Genomic DNA, 20901 nt, shown 5'->3' with positions numbered 1-20901 from the left:
TGAGGCACGCCATAGTGGTGGACTCCAGATCGCCTTGTACCACTTGGGGTTCTTTAGTGCACATAAATATATGTTCAAGCGTTTCTTTGCACTTTGCTGCCATCAAAATGCGGCCGCTGTGGCCAGGATTTGATCCTGCAATGTCGTACTTAGCGGCCCAACACCATATCAACTAAGCAACCACAGCCAGTTCTAAATATCTGTCTTTGTTGTACATTGTCAATATCTCAACTGAAAACATGTAATACCCTCCCCCCAGCAATGGTACACCTGAAGTACTAAAGCCACGGTTACTGAAAGCGATGCGTAGAACACTTATAACATTAGGCTAGTTATTTAACGGTCATTGTTTTGTTCCACTAACCATAGCCAAATACACAAATGAGTGCATAAACAAAATTCATCTTATGGGCGACCACCAGGGTGAGGAAGAATAGCTCAATCGCTGTGCTGAAAAGAAAGCAAAAGCGGTGTCATGACGAAAAAGCAAAACATTTTCTTCTTATTCAAGGTCTTGTGGATTGCATGTACTTATACGCGATAAGAGAAGGTCTCGTATTGACTTTAACTCCGGCAAGATCACCCCTTCACCCTGACTGCCCGGCCAGACTTAAACTGGGCTTTAAAAGCTGTGCTCAACAAGTAAAACTTCATTTTAATGTCTCTTTTTGTTACCATTGTCCAACAACTAGCTGTGATCTGAAGGATCCCGCTGTTTCTGTTGAAAATGTATTTCCGAAGTTTCATGCAGTCGGTAAAACGAATATTGCCACGGATCAGCACTATTTATGATGAAGAGGCCAATCTGTTCTGCAAGTGACGGCGACAATTTCTTAGCTGTCATGAGCTTCCGTTCTTTAGTCAGTTATTGGTAATCATTTGTATATTTTACGTATACTTCCTCTTGTTTGCATCTATCACCGTAACATCTTTGCAGAAGCAGCCTTTTTTTCTCTCATGATGAAACAAGTTAGTGGACGCTACCAAGTGAGGATGCACCCGATGATTCTCACTTCCATGCTCTGATGTTCCTTCCCTCTGCAAAAACAAAATATACGAACATTAACTCATTACTACGGAAACTGGAACAAAGTTACAGAACTGTTCAGTGACCGTAACGGCTACCGGCACACTGCATAAAACGCTTTATGCGGCCGCATTGACTTGAGCCTTACGCCACACATAAATATAGCATCTGGTATAATACATTGCAAACCGCCCTCAGCAGATGTGGTGGTTTTAAACAGCTTCGCTGGACATCCAATTTTGCCAGGCTGGAATAGCGATTCAATTTTTTGTACCCACAAAGATATCCGCCGTAGAAACAGTAGTGAACGCCAAATCATGCCCTCCCGCTGCATCGAGACATGGCAACAATCCAAGTGCGCGGCTGCACTAAGCCTGTTCGCGCGCTGCACTGCGCATGTCCTCATTTTACCGCCTGTATCTAATCGAGAGGCATATTTGCCCTTTACTTGAAGCCGATCGGCTCCCACGTGGCCTTTCATGGGTTTCGCAGCACCACAACAATGGCGACAAATGCTAACCCACGACTTTCTTTGTCGCGCAGGTAAACTACCATTATACCTTACTTACGCCTCCACGTGCTCGCTATGCTGCTTTACTGGTGGAGCCAAACCCAAGCTGCTGTTATGCAACCTTTTTCGACTGTTTTCGTGCTCTTCGGCAACTACTAATTTTTTCCGCTGACATTGAGCTTAACCACGGCCCTATATTTCCTGCGCCACACGCGCATTCTTAGCCCTCATTTCTTCGAGACGTCCTGCAATATCATGTGCTTTAGCAGCAGTTTTTTCTGGGAGAGTTGGTGCATGGCTGTTGGGAAGAGCCCTCCCAGAAAAAACTACTGCGAAAGCACATGGCTTGCCTCTAGACAGTGAGTAGGAGTACCTATGAGCATGAGTACAAGTGAGCACGAGTACCTATAGTATATACGCGCTTATGCACCCATGTTTAACTTCCAGGTTCTGCGTGCATGTCATGCGTACACTGCGCCTCGCACTTGCCACGGCCCTCTCTTCGTGGCCCGGTGTATCAGCCGTTCGTGTCAACCACAGGCCCAACATCGTGGCCGCCGACACTACCACTTAGGAGTGCCTAGAGGGGTTGCACATGCTCACCGAGCTGCACGCAATCCCTGTGAATGCCTGACTACCGGCCGAGCGTGGCAAGAGCACCGGCTTCCTGCACGGTGTGAGCGGGCTGCCTGCAGGCATGGACTTACTGGGAGCCCTTGAGTCCAGTATCCCTTTGCTGTCGGCAACGATGGACGGGAGCACCGTCACCATACGTTTCGCGGGACCGGTCCCCTCGGAGCACGTAAGCCTTTGCAAGCTCGGCTTCAAGGTGAGGCCAGCTAGGCCCCGCCCAGTACAGTGTCGACAGTGCGGCCGCTTTCGGCACGTCCTGGAGTCCTGTCAGTGGCCGACCGACTGCATCTCCCATGACAAAAGTCACGCAGCGAACATGTCATGTCAGGCCGTACGCTGCAGGAACTGCAGGGGCTCCCACAGGGCGGACACTCCTGCTTGCCCCAAGTGGCAGGAAGAACGCAAGGTAGCCACAATCATGGTTTCCTCCATCTCGCCATTGTCGAGGCGCGTGGCAAGGCGGTAGTCCGCGAGGAGCAGCGGCCACAGCAGTCATACCTCCGGCGAGGTCCTATGCCAGCACGCTGAAGGGCCCCAGCCCGGCACACAGGCCTCCGGTGCCAGCCCCTCGTGCCTCCCGCAGCTAGGAGACACAGGACACTGCCACTTCTCTTGCCCAGACCACCGTGGATCAGCTGGTACCGAATTTGCTGCTCATCATGGAAGCAGTCAGCACAATGCTGCCAGCTGACCACCCACTCCGACCCATCTGCCTGCAGGCAGTGGCTTGCCATCAGCCATCCAACCAGCATGGCTGATCAGCCAACAGCAAGGAAATGTCGCCGCCGCCCGAGTGTTCTCCAGTGGTAGACTAACTCTCTGCGGCGGCGACACGCTGACCTTTCCCTGCATCTCCTGCAGAGCGACTACGACGTGCTTGCTCTCTCGGAGGTGTACGCGATGGCCGAGGACCTGCGAATCCCGGGATACACCAGGTACTCAGGCGCCACCACCTGCACGACACGCGGCTGCACGGACGCGCCATGCCTGGACGACGCCCACCAGCCTGGCAAGCCATGCACATCCATCTACGTTAGGTGCAATCATGCTGTGGTTCCAGTGGCCGAGGTCGTAGGAGGCCCTCTGGAGTGTTGTGCTGTCACGGTGCGTCTCGGCAGCCAAGAGACAGCCGTGGCGCGCATGTACATACGACCAGGAAAGACATGGGACTCCTCCATCCTTGACCAGCTGGCTTTACGTCTCGGGAGGCAGGCAGTCCCGTGTGGCGATTTCAACGCCCATCACACAGACTGGGGAAGTCGCCGCTGCTCCAGCCGAGGCCGAAGCCTCCTCGACGCCATCAGCACAGCCGGACGGGTGATCTTGAACTGCGGAAGACCCACATATGTCCGCCGAGGGGCGAACTCAGCGATCGATCTCTGCCTCACCACAGAACTGTGCTCCTACTCCTGGGACACAACTCCGGACACTTGGGGTTCGGACCACTTCCCCATTGTGATCACCGCTGTACATAGGCAGGTTGCGAACGTAGTTCCCGCGCCTACAAGGACGCCCCTCGCGGCGGCGAGCGCGGAACTGGCAGGATACGACCGGCCCGCTTGCGTTCGGGAAGCCTGTCTGCGCATTGTTTCGCGCGTAGCTGTTGCCTTTTCTGAGCAATGGCGAAGTGCAATACGAGCTGCTGCGTAGTGTGCTGAACAGCACGTACACCAACTCACTAGGAGCAAAGTTTTACAGGTTTCCAAGCCGACCGTATAAAGCAGAACGGCGTCAACACTGGATAGCGCTCGTCCGACTGCATAAGCTGTTTTATGTTCCGGCGTTATGCCAAGCGCGTTAACGCTGAATTCCTTGCTTTTACAGCAATGATGGCAGCAACGGGACACCTGCAGTGCGTACCAGGATATGCAGCAAACAAAGTAATTCGCTCCCACACTGTACCGCAGTAAAGCAGTGGAACTCTTTCCCAATCCTCTCCTATTCAAAGAGCGCTAGGGCTTGCTGAGAGATTTGAGGAGGGGTTGCAGCTGTTTGAGCTGGCATACACCCTTCTGCGCCCAGCATATTAACTAAGGGGCAGTTGAGATCACCAAAATTTTTGACGGCGTAGTCTATTGGAACCTTCTTTGCACGCACTGGAAAATCGCAACATAAAAGTATCGCACTTCCAGTAAATTGGGCGAAAATATTTTCCCAGCGTAGTCTAACACAATTGGTAAGCTCCTCCCTTTTTATTGTGTTTGGGGACAGCAGCATTAGAATACCTCGGGTAGGTCTAACGAGTCGTTCGTACGCCCCATGTTCTTGGAAGAGATGTTTTGGATTCGTATTTGCCGTCCTGTATGTACAGGGAAACTACCACGGCGTCCTTGCACTTCCCTGAGATGCCAGCACGGCAATCGCAGCTCCCCTCTAGGATTCGTCTGCTGTCACTGATCTTCAAGAATTAATGTCGCCTATAATTTCATGCGTCCACACCGTAGATAACGAAGTAACTTACGCTGAGCTTCACGCATCTCGCTGGTGCGTTATTTTTCGTTTGCGGAATACACCTAGCAGTCGCTTCCGATCAGTGCGAGTTCAACACTTCCCTCACGTCGTAGACGTGCCCCAAATCAAAAAGACGACTTCCTTTCTCTAAATTCTTTTCACGAAAAAAGCTGTGGAGATCTTGTAATTCCTGAAACCCGGTTAAAATTAAAATCGGCACGCTGTTTCGCGCCATCGCTACCATTTGACAGGACGCCAAACACGCAGCGCGGGCTGCTGACGCCGTGAGTAATCCTACCGCATTCGCGCAACTATTCGTCAGATGGCGCTAGGGGTCGGAAAAACAGGGCGCCGCCTAGCACTTGCAACGTGCCCATGGAAGGAAGCCAAAGACCTGAACTTTGCACGTCATAGACTGGCCTCTGTTTAGGAAGCATTGCAGCGAAGCGGCCGATCGCTGTGACTTTCTAGATGTCATCGCAGAGTGCGCCCAGGCGGCTACCATTCAGTCCTCTGAGCCACCGGACACCCCTGAACCGGATCTCTGCCTAATCAATATCTGCGCCTCCAGGCGTCGCACGGAGCGCAGAGCAATTCGGACAGGGAAGGCCGAGCACTGGGCTTAATACAGACGGGTGGATGCTTGCTGTAGAAGACCGGCCCGGCGCACGAGGAATCAGAGCTGGGTGAGCCTGTGCTGCAGCATTAAGAACCGTTCAAGGGGTCCCCTTGCCTGGCGACTACTCAAGTCACTCACCGGCAAGAGGACGAGCCGTCAACCCGCCCTCGCTGTGGCCATCTCGCTAGCAATCAGTGAAGGGGCCCTTGCGGAACTTCTGGCGGACCGCTTTGCCCCTCCCGTGCCACAGTTTGCAGCGATCTTACCGGTCGGACACCCCCCTGCCCAGCTACCCACCTGTCTACACAGCATCCACCCTGCTTGGACGTCCAACCAGGTCGCAGCCCTCTGCCAAGTGCCACTTGCCCTGCACGAGCTTCAGGCAGCTCTGAGGAGAGGGAAACGCCGCAGCGCACCAGGAGCAGACGGTGTAACGCCACAGATGCTCCGTAACCTGGGCACTAGCGAGCAGGAGCGCCTGCTCGAGTGCTCCCATGAGATGTGGCAGTCAGGGTAGGTGCCAGAGGCATGGCGCACAGCCATTGTGGCACCCATCCTTAAGGCCAAAAAACCGGCTAGGGAACCTCCGCTGCCTGCAAGGTGATGGAGGTCATGGCCCTGGCACGACTGGACTGGGTGACCCGTGCTCGCAGCTTCCTGGCAGACCAACACACGGGCTTCCGGCGGCGGCGGTGCACTGCGGACTCCATCGCTGGCATGATGTCACCCCTGGAAGGCGCCAAGGCCTGCGGGGTCCTCGTGATGCTCTTGCTGATCGACGTACAGGGTGCCTTCGGCAGCCTCACTCACACAGTTGTCCAGCAGAGCCTGGACCTCCTCGGCATCTGCGGCGACCTGCGGGAGTTCCTTTCGTCGTTCCTGCACAACCGCACTCTCAGGGTACCTGTGGGTCAATCGAAGATCACCCCCCGTCCAGTCGCTGCAGGCGTGCCACAGGAGTCAGTGTGAGCCCCTTCCTTTTCGACCTGGCCATGGCATGGTTGCTTGCTGCCCTGCCAATCGACCATCACTTCCCCGTGCAGCCCTCAATATATGCGGACGATATCGCCCTATGGGTGCGGGGACCACCGCAACACATCCGCAAGGCACGTGCGGCACTACAGAGAGCCCTGGACACTGGGGCTGCCTACTTGTGCAGCATCGGCCTTGCCATCTCGGTCAGGAAGACCGAGTTCTTGCTACTGCACCCAAGAGCATCAGCCCACCGCTCAGCTGGCCGGCTGCGGTCAGAGGGCGTCCAGATCCCATGGAACAAGGTAGTCTCCTACCTAGGGCTGCGCATAGACCATCGGCTGAACTGGCTGCCGGCTACCAAGGCCCTGTGCGCCCAGGCGCTTCGGGTCCACAAGGCTATCTATCTTCCTTGCCCGTGGACAGGGCTGTACCACCAGGTGGGCCCTGCAGCTATTTGAAGCTGCAGTCACTTCGCCGCTACTGTATGTCCTCCCTCTTGTGGCGCTGCCCCCACCCCGCCTGCGGAAACTGGAGCTACAGCATCGATCAGCAATACGGCTCTGTCTTGGCGTTCCCCGATCCTCACAAGTGGCCGCCACTTTGGCTGAGGGAGGTGCCTTGCCCCTGTCATTACTCTTCCTGCAACAGGGGCTACGACACATTGATCGCCTACACCATGCCGCAGATGGTCAAGCACTCCTGACCCGCCTACGCTCCCGGCCCGCATCACACATGGGACGGCTCTCTGGCCGCTATAAGGAGGTCATAGGGGACACGCCTGCTCCATCAGTGGCAGTTCCTTTGGGTCAACAACTGCCGTATCAAAGCAAGAAAGTCTACAGGCAGTAGGGTGTACCGCATCTCTGGAGTCGATGATCTAGCCATTTTTACCTGAAAAGCACTATTCCTGTTCCTTAATGACTGGGAATCACCATGACGTCACAGAGTGTTCATGAGCTGAAGCAACTACATTGTTCTCCGTCCACTTCTCGGATTCTATCATACAAGTGCTTCATTGGACATGGTTTGGAATCTTTACTAGATTATCCAACACGATGTGCTTCTTCCGGTCAAAATACGCCTATTGACCTTGTACTTAGCAATATCATGACTAATCAAAAAGCTGGTGTGGTCAATTTTAATCTGACAGACCATTATCCAATTTTTCTCTTACTAACTATTCAAACTTCTTATAAAAATAACATGGTTATTAAGAGTTCTTTTGATTCTGGAAATTTTGTGGATTTGGTGTCCGGCTCTGACTGGGGCCTTTCATCCGAGGAATCTTGTGTTAACAAAGCGTTCAGCAATTTAAATGAGAAACTAACAGATATTATAAATACTTGTACGTCTGTATCCTCCATTTCACGTTGGTACTCCACCACCAGGCACCTGCGGATCACTAGAGGACTACTGTGCTCTATAAATAAAAAAGATAACCTCTTCAAAAAAATTAAACTCCAACCATTTAACCTCGTCCTTAAAGCTCGAATAAAATTATATTCACAAAGTCTCACTATCTTACATAAACAAGCTAGAAGAACCTACTATGAAAATAAAGTGCTCGAAATTGGTAATGACTGGAGAAAAAATGGGAATTGGAAGAAAGAATTTTTAAACCTTAATCAACAGGACACACCTGTGACAGAGTTTACGGACGGCACCAGCACTCTAACTCATCCTATAGATGTCGCAAATTCATTTAATGAATTATTCTTCAAGAGCTCTGCAGGCGGTTTCCCTAACTTGCCCAAGTTGTCCCGCGTGCCTCACTCCTTTTTCTTAAAACCAACTTCGCGAAATGAACTTCATCGCACTATATAATAGGCCTCAAGACCACAGGTTCTGGCCTAGATTCAATTCATCCGTCAAAAATCAAACTTGTTGCTCGTGAGTTATCTTTTGTCCTCTCAGATAATATTAACACTTCGTTTCGGACCAGCGTTTTTCCAACGAGTCTCAAACAAGGAAAAGTAACTCCAGTATTTAATCATGGTGATCGGAATATCTTTTTTAATTATCGCCCTATAACGTTACTGCCATTCTTTAGTAAAGTAACTGAGAAGCTCCTTGTTAATCGCCTAACGAACTACCAAACAAATTTAACCTTTTGACTTCTAAGCAGTTTGGTTTTCGTGCTAACTTATCAACAGAATTAGCACTGATAAAACTAACTGACAGCCTAAAGCAGTTTATCGACAATGGGCTATGGGCGGGAGCGGTATTTGTTGATTTAACTAAAGCTTTTGACACTATTAGCCACTCCATTTTGTATGCTAAACTTGAATCATTTGGAATTTGTGGACCTGCTTTAGCTCTTTTGCAAAGCTACCTCACTAACAGAACCCACGTTGTTAGATGTGGAAGCATTTTATCCACTCAAATAACAACGAACCAGGGCGTTCCGCTAAGGATCAATTTTGGGTCCTCTGTTATTCCTCATTTACATTAATGACTTACCATCATCGATTACCAGTTCTGAGTGCATCCTCTATGCTGACGATACAACGATATTCACTAGTGATAAATCCATTAACAGTCTACTTAGAAAGTTAAACGCCGATATCACGAATATTGTGTCTTGGTGTAAAAATAACTTTCTAAACTTTAACCCTGTTAAAACAAATTTTATGTTATTTCAATCGTCCCAAAAACGCCTACAAGAACCCCTGTACTATACATTGATAACTACGTCATTGCCCCATCTAATGTTATTACATTCGTTGTTGTTCCATTAGATCCCCAACTTAAGTATAACATTCACGTAAACTCTGTCACTAAGAAGACTGCTTTCGGCATCCGCATGCTCATTCTAATAAGGCACTGTTTTTAGCAATATATACTAAAATCACTTTACTACGCTTTCATTAACCGTCACCTTACACACTGCATTTCATGATGGGGCAGTACATATCCTGCCAATCTGATAACCCTCATTCACCTTCCGAACCGGGCGGTCCGAATAATTACCCACAGTTAATATATCGCATCAGCAGCGCCCATTTTTCGCACTTTTGAAATTCTACCTTTACCTTGCACATTTCAAGTGAAATTAGTTCTTATATGGTATAGAAGTGGAAACATTGACATTCCAACTGAGTTACTTCCCCCAACGCAACTTTTCCATACAAATACCACGCGGTTTTCTGTAAATAATAATTTCTTGCTTCCTAAAGTCAGCACTAACTACGGTAAAATGACAGCCTTGTTTTCCGCAATTTCATTTTGGAAGTCACTGCCATCAAATGTTAAATCATGCTCTTCATTACACTGTTTCCGGCGGCTACTAAAACAGTTCTTATTAATACCATACCTTACCTGATTTTTTGACAAGTGTACATACGTTTACATGTGTGTCTATATATAGGTGTGTATCTACGTACGCGTGTGTGTATACATTTATTACTGTGTAGCCACGTTTCATTGTTTTTCGCGATTTATGTTCATAGATTATCAGCCGTTTGTCAATTAATTTTGTTGCACTGTTGGATTGCGCACTTTTGTTCATAATCATTATACATCTATTCAACTAATGTAATGTTAGTACCTTCATGTGTATTTCAAGATGGAATTATTCTTGCTAATTTTTGTGTAATCTACAACTACCCGATGTTTCAGTAATTACTTCTAATATGTTGATTGTATTTTCATGCTGTTCTCACCCTCGTTGCTAATCCTATATTACTTATTTTGTACATGTTGTAACAGCAGGTCCCCGTGACAGTTTTTACTTTGGGACCTCCTTCTGTATTACATTTTCTTTGTAATTGTATTGTCTAATAATAATAAAAACTCTTAATAACTCTTAAACTCTTAAAGTTACACCCATCATTATACTTTCCATAGCTCTTTGCGTAGTCCTCAATTTAAGTAGAACCCTTTTCGTAAGCCTCCAGGTTTCTGCCCCGTAGGTGAGTACTGGTAAGACACAGCAATTATACACTTTTCTCTTGAGGGATAATGGCAACCTGCTGTTCATGATCTGAGAATGCCTGCCAAGGGCACCCCAGCCAATTCCTATTCTTCCGATTATTTTAGTCTTGTAGCGTTCCTAACTAGAACGGCAACAGAAATGACATCATCTAAGTGAGACGGGTGTCGTCCGCCATTTTATTCCAACTTCTTCCTTCTCACTTCTCCCCTAGCACCTTCCTTCGTCTTTTTTCATGCGTCCAGCGCAGACCGCTTCACTCTTCCGGATTTCTTTTAATTACACCTCCTGGGGTAATACTTGAATACGTTTCCAATAGCGGCGCACTCTGTTTGGCCCGAGGCTCCGGCGTACCAGACATTCTTCAATATTCCATGCTGGCATGCAGTCTTAATAACTTGAAATGGTCCGCAATATTTTGAATTTGAGGGCACAGCTCCTTTCCTTACAAGGACATAGTCTCCAGGCTGTATGTCCGGTATCTCACTACTGTGCCTTTTATCAAAGTTTCGCTTCATGCGGCACTTGGAGATCTCCTGTTCTTTGACAGTTTTCCTTACTTCCGCAAGTTCGAGGTTCTCTAGGAGACCTAGCTCACGATCTGCAGGAAGTATGGGCGCTGTACCTGAAGTTACAAAATGAGGGCTGCAGCCTAAACTCGTGGTGTATGATCTGTTGTGATGCTTCACAGCGGCCTCGAGACAGCACTTCCAGCCACCGGCAAAGTCTGGATACATCTTCAGATACTGTTTGATGTCTCGTATGGCACGTTCCGCTAGGCCGTTTGCTGCCGGGTGGTATGGAGAAGAATACTTTATCATGATGCCGTGCTCCTGGGCCCACTTTGACAATTTGGCACTCCGAAAAGCCGGCCCGTTGTCGCAGACGAGCGTCTTTGTGTGTTTAAAACACTCAGCTTTGAGTAGGTCTATTACGCTGTTTGCGTCTTCTTTGCCAGCTTTAGCCTTGATACACTAGGTTCTTCACCAGGGTCTTCTGTTCTTATCGTGTCTTCGGCCATTACCTTGTCATCCCAATAGAGGTTCATCTTAAGTTTTTTCATGTCTGGACGGGACAAAAGAAAATCGTAGGTGACATTGGGGATGGCCAATACGTCACTGGTAATAGCATTTCCTTGAAATTCAATAGCCAGGGTTACCCATTCGCTATGCATGGTCACTGACCCATCGTAGGCTTGGACACGCAATGTTCTACCAGCGTGCAGACGATTGGCATCCACTCGAGTCTTGTTGATAATAGATACCGAAGCTCCACTGTCAACGAGAGCCTTCACTTCAATGCCATCTACCCTAATGGGGGCGTACAATAAGCTTGACGACACCAAATATACTGTCTCACTGAAGCTCTTTTTCTGGGGCTTGTGATGCACGGTAGACAGATTATGTGGAAGTAGGTTGCCGTGAACTGCGGTAATTGGTTCTTCACCATCCTCACAGTCATGATTTACGCTTCCCAGAGATTCGTTTATGAAGCTGTGTTCACATTCAGTTGACGGCAACGACTCTAGATCGGAATCAAGTTGCTCTGTTCTACCATCTGGCTGTCTTCTCGATGTAATTCTTGGCACTGAGGTCTGTAGAAAGTTCAGAAGGTCATCAAACGTTCTTGGACCTTTGAGCTGGACATGACAACGGATCTCGATACACAACCCTTGCGTTATCAAAGCTACAACAGCAGAAGACGAGAGCTTTGGTTCTGCAGAATACAACAGGCGACGCTTCTCAAGACAGTACTCAAGCAGAGATGATTGTGGGGGAGGGTTACCCTCGCATCCCCAGAGAATGTGTGCCCGAGTGGCGAACACTCCATGGTCGCACTTAGTGCAGACGGGGTCATAATCCCCTCCAGTGTATAAATAAAGTCTAGAATGACTGAGTATTGAATCGGTCTGCAGTCTGCGAAGCATGGTGGCTTGCGCTCGTTCGAGGTCGGGGTGGGGAGGCGGGTACACGCGTCTCGTCTCCTTATAGAAGTTTGTAATTTCAGCGTAGGATTTGGGGGCCTCTGCGAGCGCATCTGGGTTCGAGGGGCCGGCCGCCCGGTTAGTTAGGCCTCGGGCTAAACGGTCGACCCCTTCGTTCCCAGAGTTCCCCGCGTGAGCAGGTACCCACACTAAGCTTATAGTTCTGTCGAGAGTGCAACCGCGGAGGATGTGTGCGGCGGGGAGACAGAGTGAGTTTTTTGAGAAATTTTGGATGGCTTGTTTAGAGTCATTGAGAACCGTGCTTGTGCGGGGATCCGCGATGGCTAGCGCGATCGCAACCTCTTCGGCAGCGGTGGAGGAGTGTGTGCGCACTGTAGCGGCACTGATGAGAGTGGTGGTTGGCGTCGCTACGCAGGCTACGTATGTGTTACAGTCGCATTTCGCCGCGTCCACGTACATGGCATGTTCGTCGGCGGAGTAGGTGACGTCTAAGGCTTGTGCCTTCAGTTGGCGGCGCCTATCGTGACGGCCGGGTAGCATGTTCTTGGCCATGGGTCTGATGACTAGCCGACTGAAGACTCCAGTCGGGAGGGGAGCAGTGGGGTGGATGTCACCTGTAGGGTTGATATTAAGACGATTAAGAATGTAACGACCGTGTTCGGCGCGAGAAAGACGGTGTACCTGTGCAGTCTTGTGTGCCTCTATCAGCTCTGTGAGGGTGTTGTATACTCCAAGCTGGAGGAGACGCTGTGTGCTGGCGGACTGGGGCAGTCCCATTGCCGCCTTGTACGCCGAGCGGATGATGCTATTTACTGCCTCTTCGTCTTTGCGGCGGAGGTGGTAATAAGGGTATGTGTAGACAATCCTACTAATGAGGTAGGCTTGTGTGAGGCGGCAGAGGTCGGTTTCCCGCATTCCCCTGCGGCGAGTGGCAATGCGGCGGATTAGGCCGTTGATTTGGTGGGCTGTGGTTCGGAGGCGTTGGATGGCTTCCGAGTTCTGCGTGTTGTTCTGAACCAGCATGCCTAACACGCGGATGGTCTGTACGGGGTCTATGGGGTGGGTGGCAATGTGAAGCGTGATTGGCTCTTGAGGGTCGGGGACGGGTCGGCGAACACGTCTGTCTCGTATAACTAACAGTTCAGATTTGGTGGGCGAACAAACGAGACCGTTTGCCTGTACGTAAGTGTGGACGGTGTCGATTGCCTGTTGAAGTGAATCTTGTATCTCCCCGTCCGAGCCAGTGTTTGTCCAGAGGGTAATATCGTCGGCGTATATTGAGTGCTTAATGTGGGGTATGGTGTCGAGAAGTGTGGGAAGACCCCGCATAGTAATGTTGAATAGGAACGGGGACAAAACAGCTCCCTGTGGTGTTCCCCGGGTGCCCATGGTGACTTTGTCACTGCAGAGGTCTCCAATGTGGAGTTCAGCAGTGCGGTTGTAAAGAAACTTGGCAATGTAGTTGTAGGTGCGAGTGCCTACATTCATCTGTGAGAGGTTGGTCAGTATAGAAGCGTGCGACACGTTGTCGAACGCTTTACTGACGTCGAGGCCGAGAATGGTGCGTGTCGCCCGGATGGGACCCGGGTCGAGTATGTCGTGTTGTATCTGCCACATGATGTCTTGGGCAGAGAGTCCAGCCCGGAACCCAAACATCGTGGGGGGGAGGAGATTCTCCTTGTCTGCGTGAGTGTGGAGTCTGTTCAGAACTACGTGCTCCATAACCTTCCCCAGGCAAGACGTGAGCGAGATGGGCCGCAGGTTGCCCATATCGAGTCGTTTGCCTGGTTTGGGTATGAAGATTACCTTGGCATGCTTCCAGGAGTCTGGAAGGCGACCTTCATGCCAGTGGTGGTTGAAAAGGTCCGCAAGTGCTGCGACCGACTGGTCGTCCAGGTTGCGGAGCATTTTGTTGGTAATATGGTCATCGCCGGCGGCCGCAGTGGTCTTGATGCGGTTGAGAGCGGCGCGGACTTCCGACGCCGTGATGTCTCTGTCCATGTCTGGGTTCTGGGAGCCTTTGTAATTTAAGGGGGTGGGAATGTCGGTGGAGGTGTTTATGTATTTGTCTTTCAAGGTAGCGAGGAGTTCCTGGTTCGTGCCTGGAAACGCGTGTATGACGCGGTTGAGATTCTTTTGTGATGCTGACTTGGTGTGGGTCGGATCAAGTAAGTGCTTGAGCAGAAACCATGTGTTCTTGCATCCCAACTGCCCATCGAGTCGGTCGCAAGTCTGATACCACTGTTCCTGACTAAGTTTGGTGGAGTAGGCTTCGATCTCTCGTTCTAGGCGAGCGAGGCGAAGCTTGAGAGGGCGGTTGTGTTTGCGTCGGAGCCAGCGAACGTGGAGGCTGCGCTGGGCCTCCCACATATGCATGAGTTTAGCATCTGGGGTGGGGCCATCCTCCTCCTGCGTGACTGTGGAGGTGGCGTTGGCTGCGTCGCGGAGCAGAGTATCTGTCCATGTGTTGAGGTCGTCTATGGGGCTTTGCGGACGCTGAGTTCGTACGTACCGGAAAGCATCCCAGTTGGTGTGTTTGAATGTGCGGCGAGGGCCCTTGCTGTGTGTGGCTGTGAACGTAGTGCTGAGAACATAGTGATCGCTACCTATGTTCATACCGAGATTGTCCCAGCGCGCATCTGGGATGTTGCGGGCGAAAGTGAGGTCGGGGCAGCTGTCTTTCGTGGTGCTGTTACCGATACGGGTGGGCCGTTCGGGGTCGAGGAGGAGCGTCAGAGCCAGTGTCTGGGCAGTGTCCCAAACCTTGGCTCCTTTACGACCGCAGGCTCTGCTGGGGTAGCCCCACTCGGCGTGTGGTGCGTTAAAGTCACCCACTATAAGTAGCATCTCGTTCCGCGCGATCGCACACGCCTTGCGGAGGAGAGTGGCTACATTAGTGCTCTTGTCACTTGGGGGGCTGTACACGTTTAAGATGTTGAGTGGGGATTCGGTTCGGCTGTTTGGAAGGACCTGCACGAAAGTGTGTGGGACTTCGGGGTAGTCAAGATCGAGTTGATTGGCGGTGAGGTTGCGGTGTACAAGGATGGCGGTGCTCGGGCGGAGATCCGGCGCCACCGATTGGTTGTAAGCAGTATAGCTGGCTAGTTTTGTGTCGGTGTATGTTTCCTGGAGGGCTATAATGTGGGGTGTAAATGGCTGGGCCTGCAGGGTATACTCCAAGGCTCTCCGCTTTGCCTTGAAGCCCCTGCAGTTCCACTGCCATACTGTGATGGGCGCGCTAGCCATCGCGTTTCCTGTAGGGTTCGGGACGCTGCGGAAACGCTACGTCGGTTTTGATAATACCGCCAGCAGACGCACGCGCGGCTGCACTCTCGGTAGAGGGAAGCGCACCAGGCGACTGAGTGGGCTTTGATGTCGTGAGGGCGTCAGTTTGCGGAGGGCCCGCGAGGTGGTCGAGGCGTGCGGTTAGGGTTTGAATATTGGTTGCCATTTTACTGCAGCCTTCAATGAGCTGGTCGATAGTGGGGGTCAGCCGTTTTAGGACGTCCTCTATTTTAGATAAGCGGGCGTCAAAAGTTTCGAATTTTGCGTCAAGGTCAGAGGTAGAGGAGGGGGGAGGTGCCTTGCGCTTATTGCACTTGGGCTGGTCGGTGTCCATGTTGGGGTCATTGGTGGAGTCGGAGGTGGGAGCGCGAGCCACCTGCTGCGGCCGCGGTTGTGGGTGCGCCTGTGCAGACTCAAGGCTATGAATTTTAGCATTTGCCTGTGCTAACTGTAGCTGTAGTTGCTTAACCATTTCTGCCAGTTCCCTTACCTGGGGGTCGGGCAGTTGGCTTGTGGCTGGTGGAGGGCTCTTCCACGCGACCTGTTTGGTGGACTTGGTATCCGGCCCGACCTGGGAGGTTGCCCGGGAGTCCCGAGAGCGCGATGGGGAGCGGCTAGGGCTGTTGTGAATGGAGCCGCTGCTTCGCAGTGGTGGGAAAGCGTCATTTCCTGGGGGTCGTTGTTGGCGGTCGCGGCTCCGAGAGCGAGACTGATGGCCACGTGACAAGGTGCCGGGGTCAGTTTCAGTGTCCGTGGAGGATTTGGAAGATTTAGCTCGGCTGGTTGGCACGAAACGGTATTTACAGCTTCTACTGCCGGTGGGATGTGGGCCTTTGCATACGATGCACGTGGCTTGACAAGTGGGTGGTTGGCCGACTGGTTGAGGTTCGTGGGCCACACCGCAGCAGCGGCAAATGGGTTGGCGCGGTTGTGGGCACACATCTGTTCTGTGACCTAGCTTGCGACAGTTGAAACAAGCCTCCGGGCGCCCCTTGTAAGGGAAGACCTCGAAAGTGAACCCCAAATACCGCATGTATCGGGGCAGCTTGGTGTTGGCAAACGTGACGACAAAGTGTCGTGTCTGGCCCATACGCCGCGCAGCAACGATAGGGATGTCGGGATTGCGAGCCCGAAGCTCGGCGAAGATTTCGGCGTCGCTTTCATAGCTGTAAGCCCGGTACAGAATCCCTCGCACGGAGTTGTCTGGGGCTGGGGCGTAGGCGGCAACAGGGACTTCTGTGGTGTCGATGGTGATGGCGCGGACCTTGGCGTATGACACTGCACGAGCACTGTCAGGCGTGCTCACTGTCACTGTGTTGTTAGTGGGGTGCATTCTAACCTGGTCGGCAGTAACTGCCAGGCGTTGGTCGACGTTGGCTGCTGCGTAAATGGCAACAGCCAGCCGGGCGGGGCCGACGGTGTGGAGGTTGAGTGTGCCCTGCGGGCGAAGGACTATCTTGAGGTCGTCCGAGGGCAGGCGGGGAAGCGGGCGCTTTTTGGTCGGCGGTGGAGGGCGTCCGCGTTGCCGCGCATTCGGGGCAGACAGCGTCGTGGCCGGCGTCTGGGCTCCGGCAGGTTGTTGTTCAGGAGGAGATGGGCGTCGGTAGCGGCGTTGCATCTCGAACGCCGTCCATGTGCCGTCGGATAACTCCCCGGCGGTGATATCGGAGCCTTCTACGGTGTAAGGCATCTTCCATGCGGCGTTGGGCGCGGCAGGCGGAGCTGGGGAGTCGGAGTCGCCGGGGTTTCGAGGCCAGCCGTGCCGCTCACGGTGCCTCGGGGGCCCCCGGCTGGGGGCGGCGGTTGGGGCCGAAGTACGTGCCGTGGAGCGGTGTTTAGGCACGTCTGACCTCGACAAGCGCTTGTCTGGATCTCCAGTTTATGTAGCGAAGGCTCCTGTGGATAAGATGTTCAGCTCTGCGCCATACAGAACTCAAATGTAGTGTCCTTGCTCTTTGCGTAATGCAATAAAATGAAAAATAGAGGGTCCAATCACCAAAGTACTCAATAATTGTTACTAACATGCATTAATGAATTGTATGAGCCATTTATTAAACCCTCGACTGGCACACGGTGTAGTGCAAATAAAGATGTTTCTCGATAGCCACCGCTCGAGCCTGTAGTGACGTTATTATTTTCTAAAATAGGACTATAATGGCAGCCGTAATGTAAAAAAAGCTACTTTTCTGCGGTTAGGACGTACATTTGTTTCGAAGTTGTGTAAGTTTACTGGGGAACACTAATTATGCAACACTTGCTGAAAGAAATTGGCTGCAGTTTGCCGGCTGCGCTTAGCGAAGCTTTCTTTGTAACGTGCGGAACTACACACTGCGTGTTCTGTGTTGGCGGTGTGGGGCATACGTCTATCTAGAAGCGTAAGTAACGGTACAATACAGTGATAGATGTTTTAAATACAAGAGCTAGGATCGAGGCCATTGTGAGAATAGGTTTGATGTCAATATATGTAGTAAAACGTGAATAAATCAACCACGCTCGTTGATTACTTGTCTCCACCTGGTTTAAAGGGAGATGCCTGTAAACATCATAACGTATTATTGATATTACTATTGTTAGCCGTATTCACCCGCTATAGATTGCAAAGAATGGTGTCTGCGGGAAGATGGTCTGTCGTTAAGCTGGTCAAATACAAATAGTATTAACGGCAAGAGATATTATGGGGTTTTAAAAGGCAAAATCGCGATGCGATTATTGGGTATACGCTATACTGAAGGGCTCCAGAATAATTTCGACCAATCTTTAAAGCGCTCTTAATGCTCAGTACACAGGCGTTCTTGCGTTTAGCCCCCATCGAGATACGACCATCGTCACAGGGATTCGATCGCGCGACCTCGTGCTTATAAGCGCAACGCTATAGCCGTTAAGCGTAAATAGTGCACAGAAAAAAAGATTATCCGCGCAATCAGCAGAACACGATGTGCACGCACCTGTAGTTCGTGTGGCGAATACGCCCGCATACGAGCGTTCCTGTAGTGTTCGCTGGGCTCAACGTTGTCCAGCACACCTGCGTGTAAGAATAGAGGTAATGCACAGAAATATTGCACATTTGGTCCAGTTATCGCTACCTTGGGATGTTCGAAGCGTACCAGTAGTACAGGCAACGCCTACCTGTGTTTGAATGACATTCGACAAAAATTACTTGAAAACGCTAGCTTGGTGCTTACTGTTCATTCCGCTAATACCAGGGCGTACACAGGAATGCAAAAGTGACGAAGCGAAGTGGACGCACCATCGACGGTTCTTCATATGTAGCGCATTTCGCAGATTTTCATGCCTCAAAAGTTCACGTGGCTTGATTAAGGACGCTACATCTGTCTTTATCTTGATGAATTACGAAGCAATATTATATCTTAGCTGAGGAAGAAAGCGCTTCGCGCAATGTAGAATAAATTGAACTACTAAAAGATTATAAAACATTATCATGCAATATTTTACCCGAGACATCGTCGGCTGAAAGCAAACGATTTTCTGTGGTGAGCAGAGGGGTTAGATGCACTTATTTTTCGTTTTGCTTCCTCATTCTCACGACGTAGTACTCGCGTGACCCTCACGCTCACATTGAAAAATTTGGAAGATATCCCACACTGTCGTCCTCAGTTATAAAAAAATATATCCGCCCTCACTCACCCTCACGCTGAAAAGGCTGCCACCCTTTTCTTACGTTCCGTTTTCTACAATTTCGAAGGAACCATTAGTTCAACCCGCGCGCTTCGTTAAAACACCGATTGTCTAGTGTCATTCCTATTGTCAAGTCGTGCCATACGTCTTTGCTTTTAGGTCGACGCTCGACCACGGCTCGGCAAAGTATACGGAATTCACAAACTCAGTCACAAATGATATTTTTTGCTTAGGGCTCGCTCGCAATCAGACCCACGTAAAATCTGCTCAGACGCACCCGCTCGCGCTCACTCAATTTACACCCAGAAAGGCATTCTTGGCCCACAGATCTCACGAACTGAGTCGTTCGCTCGAATTCAGAATGTCAATGACAAAAATACCTTCATACCAGACCGCGGGATATGAAACGCAAAAAAATGGGCAATCACGTAATTTTTACTTTACATAATACGTGGCGTCATACATTGTCTCGTGTTCTTCACAACTCTACCTAAAACCAACTTTGACTAATTTGTGCATGCCTTAATCTCTTTTAATACACATTACTCCACTTGAATCGCCCTTGTTCCACTTCACTTCAACCTTATTGAAAGAAGCTGCAGATTTACGCGCTCAAATCACTAACTGAGTATGAGGCAAGCCGTAGTGGGGGGACTCAGGAAATTCGAGCAAAGTTGGGTTCTTTAACGTCCACATAAATAAGTGTTCGCATTTCACCACCATCGAAATGCGGTCGTCGTGGCCGGGATTCGACCCCGTGACCTCGGGTTCGGCAGCCCAACACTATACGCACTAAGCAACTGCAGCGGGTCACCGTTATCCAATTACGTTTACTTGAATGCACTGCTGCCAGAAGCAACTCTCTCTGCGCTGTGCTGTACGCTGTTTCGTGGAAACAAGCCTTACGATAACATGCCATTTCAGACTCTCGGCGAACGTCGAAACGTGGTGTTCCTCGAGCCGTTTTGCGAGCGCGAAATACTCCATGCAAAGGGCAGAGGCGCAGAAACAAGAAACACCTGTCTACAAGTGCAATTTCCTCCACACAAGGTTACTCGAGCAGGAGTCATTAAACGTAAAGCTATAATGCCGCTCTCGTGTGGAAGATGCTGCCTTGGTGAGATCAGAAGATGCCTAAACTATATCGCAAGGGAACATCGCGCGCATGTGCATGCAACAGGCCCAGGAGATTTTGCTAAAGGCTGTCGAAGATGTCAGCGCAGCCTTAGTTTTACAGCAGTGTAAAACTGTATTAGCACCTTTTCTGTTTTTATCACGCAAAGAAATTAACGAGGAGACAGGGATTAGCCGAGGGGCCCGATTTTTATTCATCGTATCGTGAGAAGTCAACAAACAAATAGACAAACAAAAACAGGGCAAATTAGTAGTACTTAGTGACTGAATTCAATAAATGATAAAACAATGGCAATGAAAGTGGATGCAAAAACAATTTACCGCAGGTGGGGAATGATCCCACGTCTTCGCATTACGTGTGTTATGCTCTAAGCAACCGAGCTCTCGCCGGCGCCGTTTCCCCATTCACTTTCTTGAGGAATTCTCTTGAGTATGTATGTGTTACTACCAGAACTAAACTTGGGAGTGTTAGCCAGCGCCACCACTCACTAACCTCTGTGGCGGATGTGGAACATCCTTTCTGCTGCAGCCGTCACGAGTACGTTATTTTCCTGGGTGAAGGCAACTGATCGATAACCCCACACATGATATCTCAAGGCATCAATGTGGCCGCATTCGAGATCCTCGATATGTAAGGACGAGAAGTAAGCGGTTTACCGAGGGGCCCGATTTTTATAAATCGTATCATGGGAGGCCAACAAACAAAGACCCCAAGGAAAACAGGGCAAATTGTCTTTCTAATTGAATAAAAGAA

At 50.5% G+C, this 20901-nt stretch overlaps 1 protein-coding gene across 19 annotated transcripts in view; it reads right to left on the bottom strand.

Moving 5' to 3' along the window:
• LOC135913673 (uncharacterized) overlaps positions 1-20901 on the bottom strand; it is a 163194-nt gene that overhangs the window by 54719 nt on the left and 87574 nt on the right. For 11 of the 19 annotated variants that reach the window (XR_011515357.1, XM_065446249.2, XM_065446260.2 and 8 more), the window contains 2 exons: positions 18323-18399; positions 15868-17294 (listed from right to left, as the gene is read on the bottom strand). The exons of 2 other annotated variants lie outside the window; for them this stretch is intronic. Coding sequence is in view for 13 of the 17 variants with exons in the window: in XM_065446249.2 (XP_065302321.2) it covers positions 15868-17067 (1200 nt within the window). In the remaining 4 variants the exon portion in view is untranslated. Of the gene's footprint in view, positions 1-984; positions 1039-15867; positions 17295-18322; positions 18400-20901 lie in introns of all 19 variants that reach the window. 6 more of the 19 variants (XR_011515354.1, XR_011515355.1, XR_011515356.1 and 3 more) reach the window with 2 other exon arrangements.

This window comes from Dermacentor albipictus, chromosome 6 (genome assembly GCF_038994185.2).
Source record: "Dermacentor albipictus isolate Rhodes 1998 colony chromosome 6, USDA_Dalb.pri_finalv2, whole genome shotgun sequence".
NCBI lineage: Eukaryota > Metazoa > Arthropoda > Arachnida > Ixodida > Ixodidae > Dermacentor > Dermacentor albipictus.
Note: the sequence above shows the minus strand (reverse complement) of the source record. Positions and strands in the feature narration are given on the sequence as shown.